Source organism: Protobothrops mucrosquamatus, unplaced genomic scaffold (genome assembly GCF_001527695.2).
Source record: "Protobothrops mucrosquamatus isolate PMUCROS unplaced genomic scaffold, P.Mucros_1.0 scaffold1749, whole genome shotgun sequence".
NCBI lineage: Eukaryota > Metazoa > Chordata > Lepidosauria > Squamata > Viperidae > Protobothrops > Protobothrops mucrosquamatus.
Window position 1 is genome coordinate 46179 of NW_015387890.1, and position 15983 is coordinate 62161.

The 15983-nt window shown below is 51.8% G+C and overlaps 1 protein-coding gene across 1 annotated transcript; it reads right to left on the reverse strand.

Annotated features, from left to right (window-relative positions):
- Window positions 1-6065: 6065 nt before the first annotated feature.
- Window positions 6066-12733, reverse strand: ACADS (acyl-CoA dehydrogenase short chain). Its single transcript, XM_015823034.2, has 10 exons — window positions 12676-12733; window positions 12414-12544; window positions 11145-11294; window positions 10886-10997; window positions 9682-9833; window positions 9112-9282; window positions 8889-9026; window positions 7624-7719; window positions 6416-6472; window positions 6066-6234 (listed from the first exon to the last, which is right to left on the reverse strand). The coding sequence occupies exons 1-10, from the start codon at window positions 12731-12733 to the stop codon at window positions 6082-6084; spliced, it is 1218 nt and encodes a 405-aa protein (XP_015678520.2). The 3' UTR covers window positions 6066-6081.
- Between the last annotated feature and the right edge of the window lie 3250 nt (window positions 12734-15983).

Consider the following 15983-nt stretch of genomic DNA (forward strand, 5'->3'; position numbering starts at 1 on the left):
AGTCTCTTAAAAACAAGGACTTTTCTAAACAAATTGTCCAGGTTCTGTTGTGTTAACTGTGACAGATCAACTGTTTTAAAGTTTCCCGGCATAATGATCTCTTTTTGATCAAAAGAAAAGTTTCTGGCTTTCTACTTAAAGGTCTGTGCTTGTAAAATCTCAAACCCCAGGACATTATACAGGCCTTTCCTAGGCTGGCTTCAAAGAGCTTGGAGCTGAGATGGTTTATTGCCCTTCAGTCATACGTGGACAGTCATCTCCTGACATGCCATCATCCCTCATTGTTTCCTTTTTGTGTTCCTCAGCAGGTTTCATGTTGCCTTCGTGTCCAGTTGGAGAGCTTCCTGGAAGCATCTAGTTAGGTGTTTGCAGGAGATGGTGTTGTGGACACCCCTCATCTGAGCCAAGGGACCTCCTTTGTGTATACAGTTTAGGAGGCACTTTGAGAAAAGTGGCACAGGAACACAATTCTTAAATTAAGGGAACCCCACAGCTTGCCTTCAGAGGTTGTGGGTGCTCCATCCCTGGAGGTTTTTAAAGAAGAGATTGACCAGCCATTTGTCTGGAATGGAGAGAGGGTAAAGGTGTCCAGCCTTGGGAACTTTAAGACTTATGGACTTCAACTCCCAGAATTCCCCAGCCAGCATAGTCTTAAAGTTCCAAGGTTCGACACCCCAGTATAGGGTCTCCTGCTTGAGCAGGGGTTGAACTGGAAGTCCTCCAAGGTCTCTTCCAACTCTGTTATTCTGTATGTATATTTCATCTTTTCTCATCATGAAATTACAGGTCACCCTACTTCCATCCAGGCCCTGACCACACAAAGAGCTGCTTGGCTTCTAAAGATGGCTGGTTTTGTTGTCTTTACAGACGGTCCTGGTCACGCGGTCTATCTGAAGCATGTTGAAATTTTTGTTGTATTTTATTTCCAAACAAATTCAGGACTTCGGTAATTTCCAAACAAGTCTAGCTTTTGTACCCTGTATTGAACACTCATAGTTTAGCTTGGTTTAGTTGACTAATTGGAACTGATCCTAAGGATCTCTGCCCGTTTCTCACACTCGACTCATCAGACCCACGTCTGCTGTATCCTGATGTTTGGTTGCCCTAAACCTGTTCTCCAGAGCACATCTTTGGAAAAGGAGTCACCGTGGAACGAAAGTGTATTTTGCATTTGTTCGAGTCATAGGGCAGGAATTCACTTCCAAAAGCTTTCCTTAGCAGCCGGTGTGCATTTCCATATGTGATAACAATGAAGATGCTTGCAGGGAGACAAGATTTTTTTTTTATTACGGGAACAAAACCCTCCTCCTGTTTCCAGTCCACTCATTTTGCATACTGGGTGTTTGCAACCCCTCCTCCCCTACCCCCCACAACCCACAAAACCAGTGGAGAGTCCAACTCTCGCGGGTTCTGGGCTTGAATTTTGAAAATCCTAACTGAAATCGCCAGCTTTTGCAGTTGAAAGTTGTTGTCACTTTCAATCAATTAAATTTCAATTCTCACAGAGATCATTTTCTTGTTCTCAACTAAACGATAGGGATGTAACCATTCGTCTTAAAATAATTTTTTGTTGCTCCTAGGAGAATTTACCCATTTGCATGGAGAATTGATGTACAATGTGGGTTATGGGAGAATGTGAGGAACTTTCTGAAGCGTTGATAATTGTTTGTTGGGCTCTTCTTCTCCGGCTCCAGTGGGCAGAGAATTGGCAGGCAGGCAGGCAGCACATCTGGCCACGTGAGGCAGGGCCTGGAAGCAGCTGGAAAGCCTACGCATAACTGGGGTCCCGTGGTGTCCATCCGCCTTCCCCCTGGAGGGTCTCTCAATGCGCTGCAATGCGTTAATAGTGACTGGGATTTTCAGCTGCGCCAGAAGCGCATATGTGGTGTTTATTTTGCTCTGCTCAGACCATGCCTTTCTACAAAATATTCCCAATGTATGCATATTTTTAAACCATACTTTTTAGAAGTCATATTTTTACAAGTCCGTTCAAAAGCAGCTCCAAAGTGGATGCTATACTTGTACTATAATTAACATCCCGGCATCTTATAAAGTATATATTAATTTGTGCTTGTGGTTTTAATTTATTTAATGAGGTGCGTTGAAATTATATGTAATTGAGGCACTGATTATCAGTGTCTGGTTTCTTCAAATCCATTTAAAAAAATGTTTTAGTTTTTGATCACTTAAAAGAGAAAAAAGAGGGAGGTAAAATTACAGTTGATGCTGGGTTGTGTTATATCAAATTGCTCATTTTACTTTCTATTTAAAACTTCGCTTTTTCTCTTTTGAATTGGCTCCATGGAAGGAAACAATGGCTCGCTTCATGTTCTCCCACCGTTGCTGCAAAATGACTAGAAACTGGTGGAGTTCTCGTGGCTTAAATCCCCCAACCCTCTAGGCAGGATTCATGTCTTTTTTCCGACCAGAATTTTAGCAGGCGCTTCAGTTTGTACAGAGGCCCTGAGGAGCAGAAGGCTGGTGCAGCCTGGAGGGCCTTTTTCCTAAGAAAAGCTGACCCAAGGGCACGTGCAGATGCCAGCTGGGGTGAGCCGCTGGAGATGGCTCTGCTAAGCCCTGCCAGTCGGAGGCACCTTAGTAGCCAGAAACCTCAGTCTGGATTGAGTCTCCGTTTGTTGGCTCTTCCCCAATCCGTCGCCCTGCCCAAGCACGGCTTCAGATGCCCGCTCTGGCAGCCTCCGCGGAAGGATTCCGTGGCGGCTGGACCGATGGCCACCAAGAGGCCCACACGGTCTAACAAGATCCCAGTCCCCCTTTTTTCCCCCAGCACAAGTTGTCCCCCAAGGCACCCAGGTTTTGTTGCATAGCTGGACCTCCCAAAAACCAGGGAGAGTTTTAAGTTCAGCAGCTCTCCAACTCTTGGTAATCCCACCCTTGTGTGTTTTAAGTCTTGCTGTACAAGGTAAGGTCATATATCTGGGCGCTGATATATCAGGAACCCAGGAAGCAGCTGCCAGAGCAGAATCCAAAGGATCCAGGCAGCCACACCTGAAAAGCTTCTGTGGAGCAGCAGAAGCACCTTCTGTTGACTTGCTTAAGCATTTTGTTTCTTGTTAAAATAGTTTTGATTCAGAAGCACAAACGCTTTTTTCCCCCTGTGGCGTAATTGTACAGGTGGCCCTCAACTGAATTTGGGTTGCTAAGCCATGCAGTCATTGAGCAATCATTGTGTGACCAGACCCAGTTGTATGACCATTTTTACCAGTTAAGTGAATCACCGTGGCCATTAAGCAAACCATGTGGCCGTTAAGTGAATCACATGGTTGTTAAGCGAATCCAGCGTCCCCAGTTGACTGCTTCTCAGAAGCCGCCTGGGAAGGTCACAAACTGAGGTCATCTGACTGCAAGACGCTGCAACCATCGTAATGCGAGCCGACTACCCAGCGCCCAAACTGTGATCACGAGACCGCAGAGTTGATGTAACAGTTGTAACTTCAAAGTAAGTCACTTTTTCTGAGGCGTCGTAACTGTGAATCATTAAGTGAACAGTCATAAGTTGAGGACTAGCTGTAGCTGTATAGTGATGTTCTTGGTGTGAAAGGGCAGACACAGATATGATGAGACCGATGGAGAGGTGATCCTCAACTGCCTGAGAGACCCTGTAGGATCACCTCCACCTGCTGATGTCTTGGTGGGCAAAAAGTAGATCACACACTTGTTCTACTTCTCTAGTTATTAATCCTGGAACGGTGCATTTTTAAACTTTCTTTTTATCTTAAAGACTAATTTTATACCTGGAATATCTTCATCATGTTTTAAACAGTTGTTATGTGAGTTGAATACTGCTTCAGTGGCAACCCTTTCCAAGAAATACATAGTTATTAACAAAAGTTAAAGACTTAACAAAACTTAATCTTACTGCACCGAGGAAGCACTCTAAAAACATCCAGAGCTATTTAAGCCATTTGCATTCAGAACCACCTTTAGCTTCTGGGTGGCCTTCCAGGGCAGCCCCATATAGAGTGTATTGCAGTAATCCAACCAAGGGAGAATTAAGGCATGATGACAGAGCACCAGGTCTCCTGGTGCAGAAACAGGATGCAGTTGTGCAAGAGCCCTCTTAGCTGACGTTGACACCTCTCCTTCGGACAGAAGCCGCGAGTCCAAGGAGATTCTCGTTCACCAGTTCCGAATGAAGGCATGCAGCCCTTCCATAATCAAGGATGGATTCTCCCTGGACTCAGTCTTGGGATCCAAAGCAATTCCATCTTACTGGATTCTGACTTCCGGTCACTCCTTTGTGGCTTGATGCAAGCTGAATATTGGCATACTGATAACTAATCCTGGGTCAAGAAATAACCTGCCATGCTTCATATGGATATTAAACATTGCAGCCACCCACAACTGAAGGCCTTGCGACCCCACTTCTCCCACTACCGTTTGCTGGATTCAGCTTAGAGGAAGGACAAGCACGCTAAAAATGTACCACCAATTCCCAAACACAGCAGACGGCTCAGACCGAGCCTGTGATTTGATCAATGGCTGCTGAAAATTCAAGGAGGGACACAGGTCATCAAAAAGCATGGAGGTTGTTTCACAAACCACTTGAAAATCTATTTCCTCCAGGGCCCTCCAGAGTTACAGACCTACTTGAGAACTTTCACCATGAATGAAGCATTAGAGACTGGTAATTCTCCAAGTCAGACTGAGTGATGTCTAATTGAGTAAGGAGAGCACTTCCACTACTAATCAGAAAAGGCAGGGATCCAACCCACAAGAGGCGGTGGAGTTGGTGTCCCAGAGGATGGAGATCCACTTCCTCAGACCAACAGTTGCAGGCTCATCCCAGGTAGCTTCACAAGAGGAGCCTTTCTTCACCACAACTGGTGTCTCAGATGGCATCTTAATTCTGAATGCCAGATGCGCAACAGATGTTCTTCAGGGCCATCTTTCTCCCTTGGAAAATGAAATGAACTGACCAACTTTAATCAGACTATGATATCAGACTTGTTAACATTCCCCAAATTCAAACCACGCTGCCTCTGCTGCAAGAACACGGGGCGGTCAAGGCTCCCGAGTTGGGTGCCTGTGACAAGCCCATGATTATCACGGTGACTATAAAATCTTGAAACTGACTGAATCCAACCCTGGAAAAGGCAAACTGAAGTTGCCCAAGTCACCAGCCTGGGAAGGACCTGTGCTAACTTGGAGATGAGATGAGGTAGAGCATGCTTGTCAGCCTTGGCAACTACCTTGTTGACTTCAACTTCCAGAACTTGGTGAGGAAGCAAATTAAAAATTAAAAAAATAAAAGCACTCCAAGCTGGAGACTAGGAGACTCTGAGTTCTCGTCCTGCCTTAGGCATGAAAGCTGGCTGGGTGAGTCTGGGCCACTTAAATTTCAGTTAAATGTTCAGACAAAAATACCTGACTGAGGGGGGCACCAAGGTCCAGCTAGTCTCCCCTTTCTCTGGGAAGCTGCAAGGGACCCTCTTCCAGCTCTTGAACCCTTGAATGTGTATTCAAAAAAGGACGGCAATTAAACCCAAATCTGTCAGTGCTTAAATTTAATAGCCGATTCTGATTGCATCAATGGGGGCATCTGCCTCTGGGGTGGAGGAAACTTGGCTTTGGGGCACAAACAAGGCACTTGGGAGTCTTATGGCTACGGTTTGCTCTCTGCCACCAACACCAGCAGCTTTTCAGGGTTCGTTGATTTGGGGTCGCTTCCCAATCCCCGGTTAATGTCTCACTGATCTGTTTCCCAACAACCTGCTTTCTTGCAGCTGTCACTGAAGACAAAGAGAAACTGCACCTGGACAGATCTCGCCCCACTGGAATCCGCGTGGTCCATGATGGAGTAGATCTTAGCTAGAGACTAGAGAACTTTGGCAAGGGTGGTGGGATAGGAGGCACTTGTGCACCCATTTCCAAGGTCCTTGTTCCCGATTATTCAAGATGCCTCTTCTCTACCTCCATCGGCGACGTGGTCATCAAAGGAGGCGGGTGCCCGGCCTGTCTCTTCCGTGGTGAGCCAAGGGGTGGATGCCCGCCACTTAAGCCAGCCCCTGACCTAAGGGGGGCCCCCGTGACCCTCTTCTTCCGTAGCAGTCCTCCCCGTCAGCCTCGATAGGCCTTCAGCAGCTGTCCGGCAATCACCAGCCTCTGGATTTCGCTGGTTCCCTCGTAGATCTCCGTGATGCGGGCGTCTCGGTAGTGGCGCTCGGCCGGCATCTCCGTCACGTAGCCCATCCCGCCCAGGATCTGGATCGCCTGAAGGAAAAGCATCGGTTCTGGCCCGGGTGGAATGGAGGCAGCTCTCCGCAAACTGGACCAGCCTCCCAGCCATCTAATGCTCAGGCTTTGCAAGGATCGTCTCTCCTTCCAAGACGGAGCGCAACTCACCTGCGGCTGCTGCCAGTTGGCCATTCAACCTTTCCCTGGTGAAACTTACCTGGTGGGAGATGAAAGTCGCTGCCTCGGACGCTGAGAGCTTGGCCATGGCTGCCTCCTAGGGAGGGAAAGCAGAGCAGCTGCCTGGCACGGTCCTCTCTAGGCACGTGTGTCGCCAGTAACATGCCAGGCCCCCAGACCCTCTGGAAGTCACGCGAGAGGGCCTTGCTCACGCAGGACCTCCGAGGCTTCCAAAAATCCTGCAACTTCCTCTTTTTCCAGGGAGGGGAAAGGGGGAAATGTCTGTCTCTGTGTGTGAGAGAGACATGCCAGCAGAGTCAAGGTAGGCATTTTTCTGAATTTTCAACAAATCAAGCTTAAAAGGTATCATTGGGCAAGGAGGGCCTGCTGCTTATGGCACTGCCAGACCCCAGGCCTGGCTCTCCTGCGGGGCCTGCAAGTCCCAGCCGCACCTTCCGTGGTTGGGCCAGGCAGCCTCTACAGCAGGGGTAGTCAACCTTGGCTCTTTTATGACTCATGTACTTCAATTCCCAGAAGCTTAGCTGGCTCAGGAATTCTGGGAGTTGAAGTCCACGAGTTATAAAAGAGCCAAGGTTGCCTACCTCTGGCCTAGGCCTAGGCCGCTTTATGACTCGTGGACTTCAACTCCCAGAATTCCTGAGCCAACATAGCTCAGCTTGGAAACCTCTCCCTTTCCCCTCAGCATGGCTGGCTCAGGAATTCTGGGAGTTGAAGTCCACGAGTTATAAAAGAGCCAAGGTTGCCTACCTCTGGCCTAGGCCTAGGCCGCTTTATGACTCGTGGACTTCAACTCCCAGAATTCCTGAGCCAACATAGCTCAGCTTGGAAATCTCTCCCTTTCCCCTCAGCATGGCTGGCTCAGGAATTCTGGGAGTTGAAGTCCACGAGTCATAAAAGAGCCAAGGTTGACTACCCCTGCTCTACGGCAAGGAGGAGCTTCAGGGCCAGTGCAGGATCGTATTAGGTGCCCCCTCCCGATGGACAAGCAATTATTAAGAAATTGAGATCCCACTTATTCCTTTTTATAACCTTGTAAAATGCTGGCATTCTCACGAGATGCTATTTTTTTTTTTTAAGAAATGAACTTTTAATTCTGAAGGTCTGCCCCATCAGCAAGGATGGCCAGGGAATTCTGGGAACTGAAGTCCACAAGTCTTCAAGGTGCCAAGTTACGGCACTCCTGCTAGAGAGGCTAATTAGGCCCCAGTTGGTAGAGAGGGAGATTACCTTTGTGTAGGGCTTTCCGTGGTCAGTCAACGTGGCTGCTCTCCAGGTGAGCAGGCGAGCCCCCTCCAGCGCCACCGCCATGTCAGCCAGCTTGAACTAGACACAGAACACCCCCCAGGGCGGATCGTCAGCACCCCTAAACCACAGGAGGAGTCTAATCCGGCATTATTGCCGACGATCCTGGCTTAGCCGAAGGGAAGACGGTGCCTGAGGGCTGCAGACTGTGGATGCCACAAAGGAAAGCCAAGCAGCCCCTTGCAAGGCCCGGGGATGGAGCAGGCCATTCTCCATGAAGTGTGTGTGTGGGTGTGTGTGTGTGGGGGGGAAGGTCGCATGTGAATGGTACAGGGCAGAGGGGGCAACTATGGCGATTTTATGATCTGTGGACTTCAACTCCCAGAATTCCTGGTTCAGGAATTCTGGGCGCTGAGGTCCACAGGTCGTAAGATTGCCATAGTTGCTCCCCGCCCCCATACAGGTAGTCCTCAACTTATAAGCTTTGGTTTAGTGACCATCACTGAAAACAGTGACCTGTGACCAGTTTTCACACTTATGACCGCTGCCGCCTCCCCTTGGCCACTTGGCAGCTGGCCTGCATTTAGGAAGACTGCAGTGTCCTGGGGTCACGTGATCCCCTTTTGCGCTCTTTTGGCAAGCCGTGAGGACGCTAGGTTCCCTTGACTGCTGTGTTACTGACAAGTAACCCATCTATTCCATGCGGCCGGCCTGGCGTAGTTCTGATTGTGTTTTGGTAGGGGTTTTTACATGGGGTATTTTAGAGCAGGCTTTTTATTTAATATTTATTGTGATTTTTATTATTGCCTATTCACCGCCCTGAGTCCCGTAAGGGAGATAGGGCGGTATATAAATTTAAATAAATAAATAAATAAATAAGTGCAGTGATTCATTTAACAACTGTGGGGACAAAACTCATTTAACAGCTGTCTCGCTTAGCAACAGAAGTTTTGGGGTCAATTGTGGTCATAGATCGAGGACTTACCCGTATAGCGACTCCTGCTTGAGCAGGGGGTTGGACTGGAAGACCTCCAAGGTCCCTCCCTCCCTCCCTCCTCTGCTGTTCTGCATTCCAGGGGGACCTGGGGTGGAGCACCCAATGGGGCAGGGGGAGGCCTGTCTTTTGTCATTGGGGCCCCAGAAGGGCTCTTAATCCCCTCCCTGACCCGGTGAGCCTCTCCTGGGGCTCAGAAAGAGGCCCTTGAAGCAGAGCAGCAGCAGAAAAAGCGGGGGGAGGGCTGCCCCCCTACCTGAATGGCCTGCAGCTGAGTGATGGGGTGGCCAAAGGCCAGCCTCTTCTCGGCGTAATCCACCGCGCAATCCAGAGCGGCCTGGGCAATCCCCAAGGCCTGGGAAGCGATTCCAACCCGGCCGGAGTCCAAGGTTTGCTGCGAAGAAGACAAGGAGGCGATGGGGGAGGGCCTCGTGGGGGGGGGGTTCTGGGCAAGGGGCCCCCTTCCCTGCCCCACTCACCATGGCGATCTTGAAGCCCATCCCCTGCGCACCCAGCAGGTTCTCCTTGGGGATGCGGCAGTCTTCGAAAATGAGGTTGGCGGTGGAGGAAGCCCTGATGCCCAGCTTGTCCTCCTTCTTGCCCAGCGAGAGGCCCGGGCACGGCATGGGCACCAGGAAGGCGCTGATGCCCTGCAAGGAACAGCAGCCTTTCCCAGCGGCTCCCCAGAAGCCCCGAAGCCCCAGCTGACTTTTTCTGCCCAGCAGGGCTTGGGGAACAGGGGAGGACGCAGCTTCCCCTCCTCCCATGAGAGCCAAGCAGGTGGAGCAGCCCTCAAAGAAGGCCGCCCGCTCGGCTTCTGGAGCCAGGGTCCCCACGTTCCGGGGGGGGGGGCGTCCCAAAGATCGGGACGTCCACCGTCACTCCTTCCTTTGGATGCCTGATGGCCACTGTGGTCTCCTCTTCAGCTTCTCAGCCAAACTCGGCTGTCCCAGGCCCAGTTCCTCGCCCCCCTGGAGACGGTTCCCAGGACCCTTCCTCCCCCTGCAGAGACCACCCGCTTGCCCGGCCTGGCCGAGGTCGGAGCCTACCTTGTGCTTCAGGGCTTTGTCTGTGGTGGCGAAGACCACGGCGGCCGAGGCCTCCCAGGCGTTGGTGATCCAGGCCTTGGTGCCATTCAGCACCCACTCGTCCCCAACCAGCTGAGCCACCGTGGAGGCCGCTCCGGCGTCGCTGCCGTTTCCTTGGCGAGAGAAAGACGGCGGATGCAGCCAAGAGGAGGATTTTTGCCTTTTGCTCTTTTCCAGCAAGCACGGCCTGGCTTGGCTGCACCAGGTGGACAGCGCCCTGTGTCAGACCTGCCCCAGTCTGATCCCTTTGGAAAGAAAGACCCTCGACTCCATTTGGTTACAGCCAGGGCTTCTTTTGCTAAAGGTGTTGGCTGCAGTGAAGTCAGGCTAGCTCTGACTTTTCCCGAGCTCAAGAGATACAAAAAAGGTTTTTCCCCCCCCAGACCATCCCTCCCCCCCGTGACCAGTCCGTTTCCAAACAACGGGAGCTCACCAAATTGTTTTGAGAACTCTGAGATGTTTGGGGGTAATGTACATACTTCTCGGGGTGTCTAGCCTTGGGACAAGATCACGCTGATCACGTATACACACACACAGCTTTACTGCCCTTCCTTCCTTCCATCCTCCCTCCCCTCCTAGCCTTTGATGGCAGGATGCCCATGAGGCGCCTCCAAGACTGTGGCAAGAATTTGGGGTGGGGGAGGCCCAGCCGTCCAGCAGCTCTTTGCACCCTCCATTCCTCTCCCTTGCGTGACACACAACAGACATATATACAGCTTCCTCTGTACTGGAAGTCCTTCACTTAACAGCCGTTCGTTTAGTGACCTTTCAAAGTTACAACAGCTCTGAAAAAAGTGACTTATGACTGTTTTTCACCCCTGTTTTTCACCATGGCAGCCTCCCCAGTGGTCATCTGATCACCATTGGGATGCTTGGTCAACCGACAGGTGTTTTTGATGGTCGCCGTGTCCTGGGGGGGTCACGAGATCCCCTTTTGCGACCTTCTGACAAGCCATGTCAATGGGAAAGGCAGGTTCACTTAACAACTGTGCAGTGATTCGCTTAGCAACTGTGGCAAGAAAGGTTGTAAAATGGGGCAAAACTCGCTCAACCGTCTCGTTTAGCGATGGAAATTTTGGGCTCAGTCGTGGTCCTAAGTTGAGGACGGCTTGTAGAATCTAAAAGGAAAAGACCACCGGGGGCAAATCCCAAGTGCCCAAGTTACCTGGCTCGCTTAGGGCAAAGCACCCCACTTTCTCCCCACTGGTGAAAGGAGGGATCCACTCTTGTTTCTGCTCTTCAGACCCAAACTTCAAAACCGGTCCTAGATAGAGCGACTGAAAAGGGGGGGGGAAAAGGGTCCCTGTAAATCTCCTTTTGGGACCTCCACCTCTGGCCCCGGGGAGCAGCCGTGGCCGTTCCAGGCAGGGCTGGGCCACGGGGTGGGGTGGGCTGTCGGAGAAGGGACCATCGGTGGTACCTACGTTGTTGACGCTCATGATGACGCCGGTGGACGCGCAGCCACGGCTGATCTCCTCCAGGGCAACGGTGTAGGCCAAACAATCCAAGCCAGCTCCTGCGTATTTTTCGGGCACAGCCATCGCTAGCAGCCCCAGGGCCCCCATTTTCTTAATCTAGAAACAGGAGAAACGAGGTTACAAAAGTGACCGACGGTCATTAGTCCACCCCTGGTGAAAACCCAGCAAAGCTTTGTTGATCACGTTAGTGGCAGTTGCTGGTGGCACCAATCCAGGATCTACCCTCAAGCTAGAACATTTATGCCAGGGATGGGCAACTATGGCAACTTTAGGACCTGTGGACTACAACTCCCAGAATTCCTGAGCCAGCCATGCTGGGGGTTGAAGTCCACAGGTCGTAAAATTGCTATAGTTGCCCATTTCTGATTTATGCCCTTCCTCGCTTCTCAGAAAGGCGTAGCTCAGGTCAAGTTCAACAAGGACACACCATGCAAACAAAAACCAGTGCAAAGGTGTTGAGGGGACACACCTGCACCAGCTTCAGAGACAGAAAACAGCCAACGGTGGCTGGAGAGTTGAGTTCTTCTGTGTGGTTGTGTTTTTCACTTTAGAAATAAAATGCCTACAAGGTTAATCGATTAGAAATACGGGGTGGGTGGGTGGGGGGGTGGGAAGAGGGGCAGAGCAGCCAGTCCAGGTGGGGCTCCTGCACTGGAGGGGCCAAGACGCCCCACCTGTGTTGCAAAATGGAAGGAAGTTTGTCCACAGGAAGCAAATAGATCTGAAATAACAGGGAGTCCTCAACTTAACAACCCAAAATTTCCATTGCTGGGTGATACAGTTGCTGGGAGAGTTTGGACCCCATTTCACGACTGCCACGGTTGTTGAGTGGCTCGCTGCGGTTGTTAAGTGGGTCACAGGGCTGTTAAGTGAACCTGCTTCCCCCGTTGACTTTGCTGGTTGGAAGGTCACAAGAGGATCATGTGACCCCCCACTACCCCCACCCCCGGGAACCCCGCAGCCCTCCTGAATCTGAACGGAGCCTCTGGACTTGGGGACAAACAGCCATAACTCCTTTTTTTCCCAGTGCCAGTTCGACTGGTCACTAAACGAACGGTCGTAAGTCGAGGATTCCTCTGGGTAAGTCCGAGGAGGCTCCGGCCAGTCCCGCCGGGACGAATCCGCGCCTGCCCCCTCCCCAGAAGCCCCTCGGGGTCGCGGAGGCTCCTTCCCCGCGGGCGCCGCTCGGGCTGCCCTCCGTGCCCCCCGCCTGACCTGCTGGTCGGGGAAGCGGTGCTCGCGGTCGAGGCGGGCGGCGATGGGCGCCAGCTCCTTCGCGGCGAAGTCCCGGCAGGTCTCCCGCAGCATCTGGTGCGTCTCCGGCAGCCCCGCGTGCAGCAGCCGCGCTGGAGGGGGGGAACGGGAGGAGAGGGGCTCAGAGGCCGCCCAGACCGACCCGCCCACCCGCCCGCCCCCCCTGCGAGGTGGGCCGCCCGGGAGCAGCGGAGGGTCCCTCCCCGGAGCCCCGCCGACCGACCTCCGCGGGCAGCAAGGACGCCCCGCCGCCCCGCCGAGGCCACCAGCGCCGCCGCCATCGCTGCCCCCGCCGCCTCCGTCGCCGCCCACCGGGGGGCGGGGCCACGCAGGGGGGGCAGGAGGGGGCGGGGCCACGGAGCCCCGCGCGAGGGGGAGGCTCCTCCTTCTCTGCCTTCCGCGGACTTCGCGCCCGGGACCGCGGCGCCGCCCAAAGGAGCCCCGGCCTCGTTCTGCTCACCGGGGGGGAGGGGGGTGTCTCGTGACGGGTGTTCCCCCCCCCCCGTAGCCGGAAAGCGAAGCGGGGAGGATTTGCTTCTGTTCCCCCGGGGAGGGGGCACCGTCCCCTCGGCCTGGATGGCCGGTTTCTGCGCTGGGCTGTTCTTGATGGCCGGTTTCTTCTCTCGCTCCAGGGACGGCCTGGAAGGGACCTTGGAGGTCTTCTAGTCCAGCCCCCTGCCCTAGCAGGAGAGCCTGCCATCTCAGACAAGTGACAGTCTAGGGCAGGGGTAGGCCACCTTGGCTCTTTTATGACTCGTGGACTTCAACTCCCAGAATTCCTGAGCCAGCCATGCTGAGGGGAAAGGGAGAGGTTTCCAAACTGAGCCATGCCGGCTGAGGAATTCTGGGAGTTGATGTCCACGAGTCATAAAATGGCCTAGTGCAGGGGAAGGCAACCTTGGCTCTTTTATGACTCGTGGACTTCAACTCCCAGAATTCCTGGGCCAGCATGGGGGAACTATGGCCCCCTCATGACTCGTGGACTTCAACTCCCAGAATTCCTGAGCCAGCCTGGCTCAGCTTGGAAACCTCTCCCTTTCCCCTCAGCATGGGTGGCTCAGGAATTCTGGGAGTTGAAGTCCACGAGTCATAAAAGAGCCGAGGTGGCCTACCCCTGGCCTAGTCTCTTCTTAAAAATATCCAGTCATTTCTGGTGGCAAGCTGTTCCACCGGTTAATTGTCCTCCCTGTTAGGAAGTTTCTCCTTAATTCCAGGTTGCTTCTCTCCTTGATTAGTTTCTGTCCATTGTTTCTTGTCCTGCCCTCTGGTGCTTTGGAGAATAGTTTGACCCCCTCTTCTTTGTGGCAGCCCCTCAAATACTGGAATACTACTGTGTTAGCCCAGCACAGAAACCGGCCATCAAGGCCGAGGGGACAGTTCCCCCTCCCCGGGGGAACAGAAGCAAATCCTCCCCGTTTCAGTTTCCAGCTACTGGGGGGACCCGTCACAAATACCCCCTATTTCTTATTTTCTCTACACTAAGCCAAAACCAATTCCTGCAACCGTTCTTCATATAATTTTGTCTCCAGATCCTTAATCATAGTTGCTCTTCTGCACTCTTTTCAGAATCTCAGCAGGTTTTATATTGTGACCAAACCTACATGCAGTGTTCCCAGTGTGGTCTTACTCAGGGTTTATAAAGCAGTACTAATACTTCACATGATTTTCATTCTATGCCTCTATTAGTGCAGCCTAGGATTGTGTTGGCGTTTTTGGCTGCTGCCACACACGGCTGGCTCATGGTCAAGTGATTGTCCACCAGGACTCCAAGGTCCCTCTCGTAGTTACTGTTTTTGAGCCAGGTCTTGCCCAATCTGTACTTGTACCTTTGATTTTTCCTGCCTAAATGTAAAACTTTGCTTTTCTCCACATTAAAGTTCATTTTGTTGGATAGGGCCCATTGTTCAGGTTGGTCAAGATCTTTTTGAATCCTGAGCTTGTCTTCTGGGGTGTTGGCTATTCCTGCCAGTTTGGTATCATCTGCAAATTTGATGAGTTCCTCTTCTATTCCCTCATGTAAGTCATTGATGAAGATATTGAAGAGTGCTGGGCCTAAGACGGAGCCTTGTGGTACCCCATTGCTTACTTCTCTCCATGTGGATGTGGTTCCACTGAGGACTACTTGTTAAGTGCGGTTTGCCAGCCAGCTACAAATCCATCAGGTGGTGATGCTGTCTATCACACATTTTTTTCTAGCTCGCCAAGAAATAGGTTGTGGTCTACTTTGTCAAATGCCTTGCTGAAGTCTAAGTATACTACGTCCACAGCTAATTTAGTCACTTGGCCAAAGAATGAAATAGGATTGGTTTGGCATGATCTGTTTTTAACAGCCCTGTGCTGGCTACTAGTTATGACTTCGTTTCTATTTATAGGAGCATTATTAACTGCTATTGAGAAAGGCTCCTCTCCCAAGCGATGTGGGATGCCGACATCCTTAGGCTGCATTTCAAAATGCCCCCCTTCTAGGCCCACAATCTGAATTTACTAAATTCACACCCAGTTTATGACACAACACCAGAGTGGAATGTAGGTTTTTTTTTAATTACTATTGCTTGAGACAAAATAACACTTTATACAAACAAGTCGGCTAGATTACTGCAGATCAAGGAGATATAAAAATGATAGCATGATGGAGCCGATAATTAAGGAAATCACATTGGGGGGCGGGGAAGGGGGGGAACGTTTGGAACGTCTGCCATTCTCTATGGAAAAATACCTCGGCAGAAAATTAGAAAAACTAGGAACCGTTTCCTGCGCATTTCACATTTGCCACACCAAGATTCTGTGGGGAGGGAGAGCCCCTTTTGTGGACAAACTCTCATAAAGTTCCCATGGCCAATTCAAAGCCACAAGATAGGTGTGTGTGTGTGCATGTGTGTGTGGGGGGGGGCTTTTGGCCACAGTGCTCAATCCGCTTCCTCCCTTGGAAAATTCATTGCACTGTTGCTCTAAACACCCGTCTCGCAAGATCATTGCATGCAGAATTCCAGAATATCCGTGCTGTGGGGAATGAGATTCCCAGGCCCTGAACCTGAGGATCAGTCCACGTAACTGGAAACTGCCAGATGTGTGTTGGCTGTGTGTGTTTGATCCATACACAGCAGTCATGGCCAAGCTGCTGCCCCTCGGCAGCACCCAAGGTGGGGCATGCTCCAGGCAGGATGGCTACCAGTGGCCAAGAAGGTGGCTGAGGCCGCTGCTGATGCTGAGGGCAGGCGGGTCTCCCCAGAGAGGGGAGCCCCTCTTTTGCTTTTCTCCTGAGCTGAAAAGGAGGAAACGGCACCACCTCAATTTCATGCCCGTTTTTCCAGCCAGGGGGCAGGTTTAGAAGCCACCCGCTGACCCAGGTCCCCAGTCCCCCTGCAGGGCTCCGGCCTGGATTTCTGATCACATCCTGCTTTCCCCACTCTTTGCACGCCTCTTTAGTCAGCATGGCAGAAACACCCACCCACCCAAACTGACCCCTGCATGCCCAACGAGAGTGGCAGAAAGATGGCCCTGGCAGAGCAGAACAGCTCAGGGAGAGAACTG

Excerpts from the sequence above, each read along its gene's own strand:
- ACADS (XM_015823034.2), bottom strand. The coding sequence starts at position 12,733 with ATGGCGGCGGCGCTGGTGGCCTCGGCGGGGCGGCGGGGCGTCCTTGCT. Across the intron at positions 9,283-9,681 it reads ACAAAGCCCTGAAGCACAAG|GGCATCAGCGCCTTCCTGGT; the intron begins GTAGGCTCCGAC and ends TGTTCCTTGCAG. Across the intron at positions 6,235-6,415 it reads CGACTTTCATCTCCCACCAG|GCGATCCAGATCCTGGGCGG; the intron begins GTAAGTTTCACC and ends CTTTTCCTTCAG.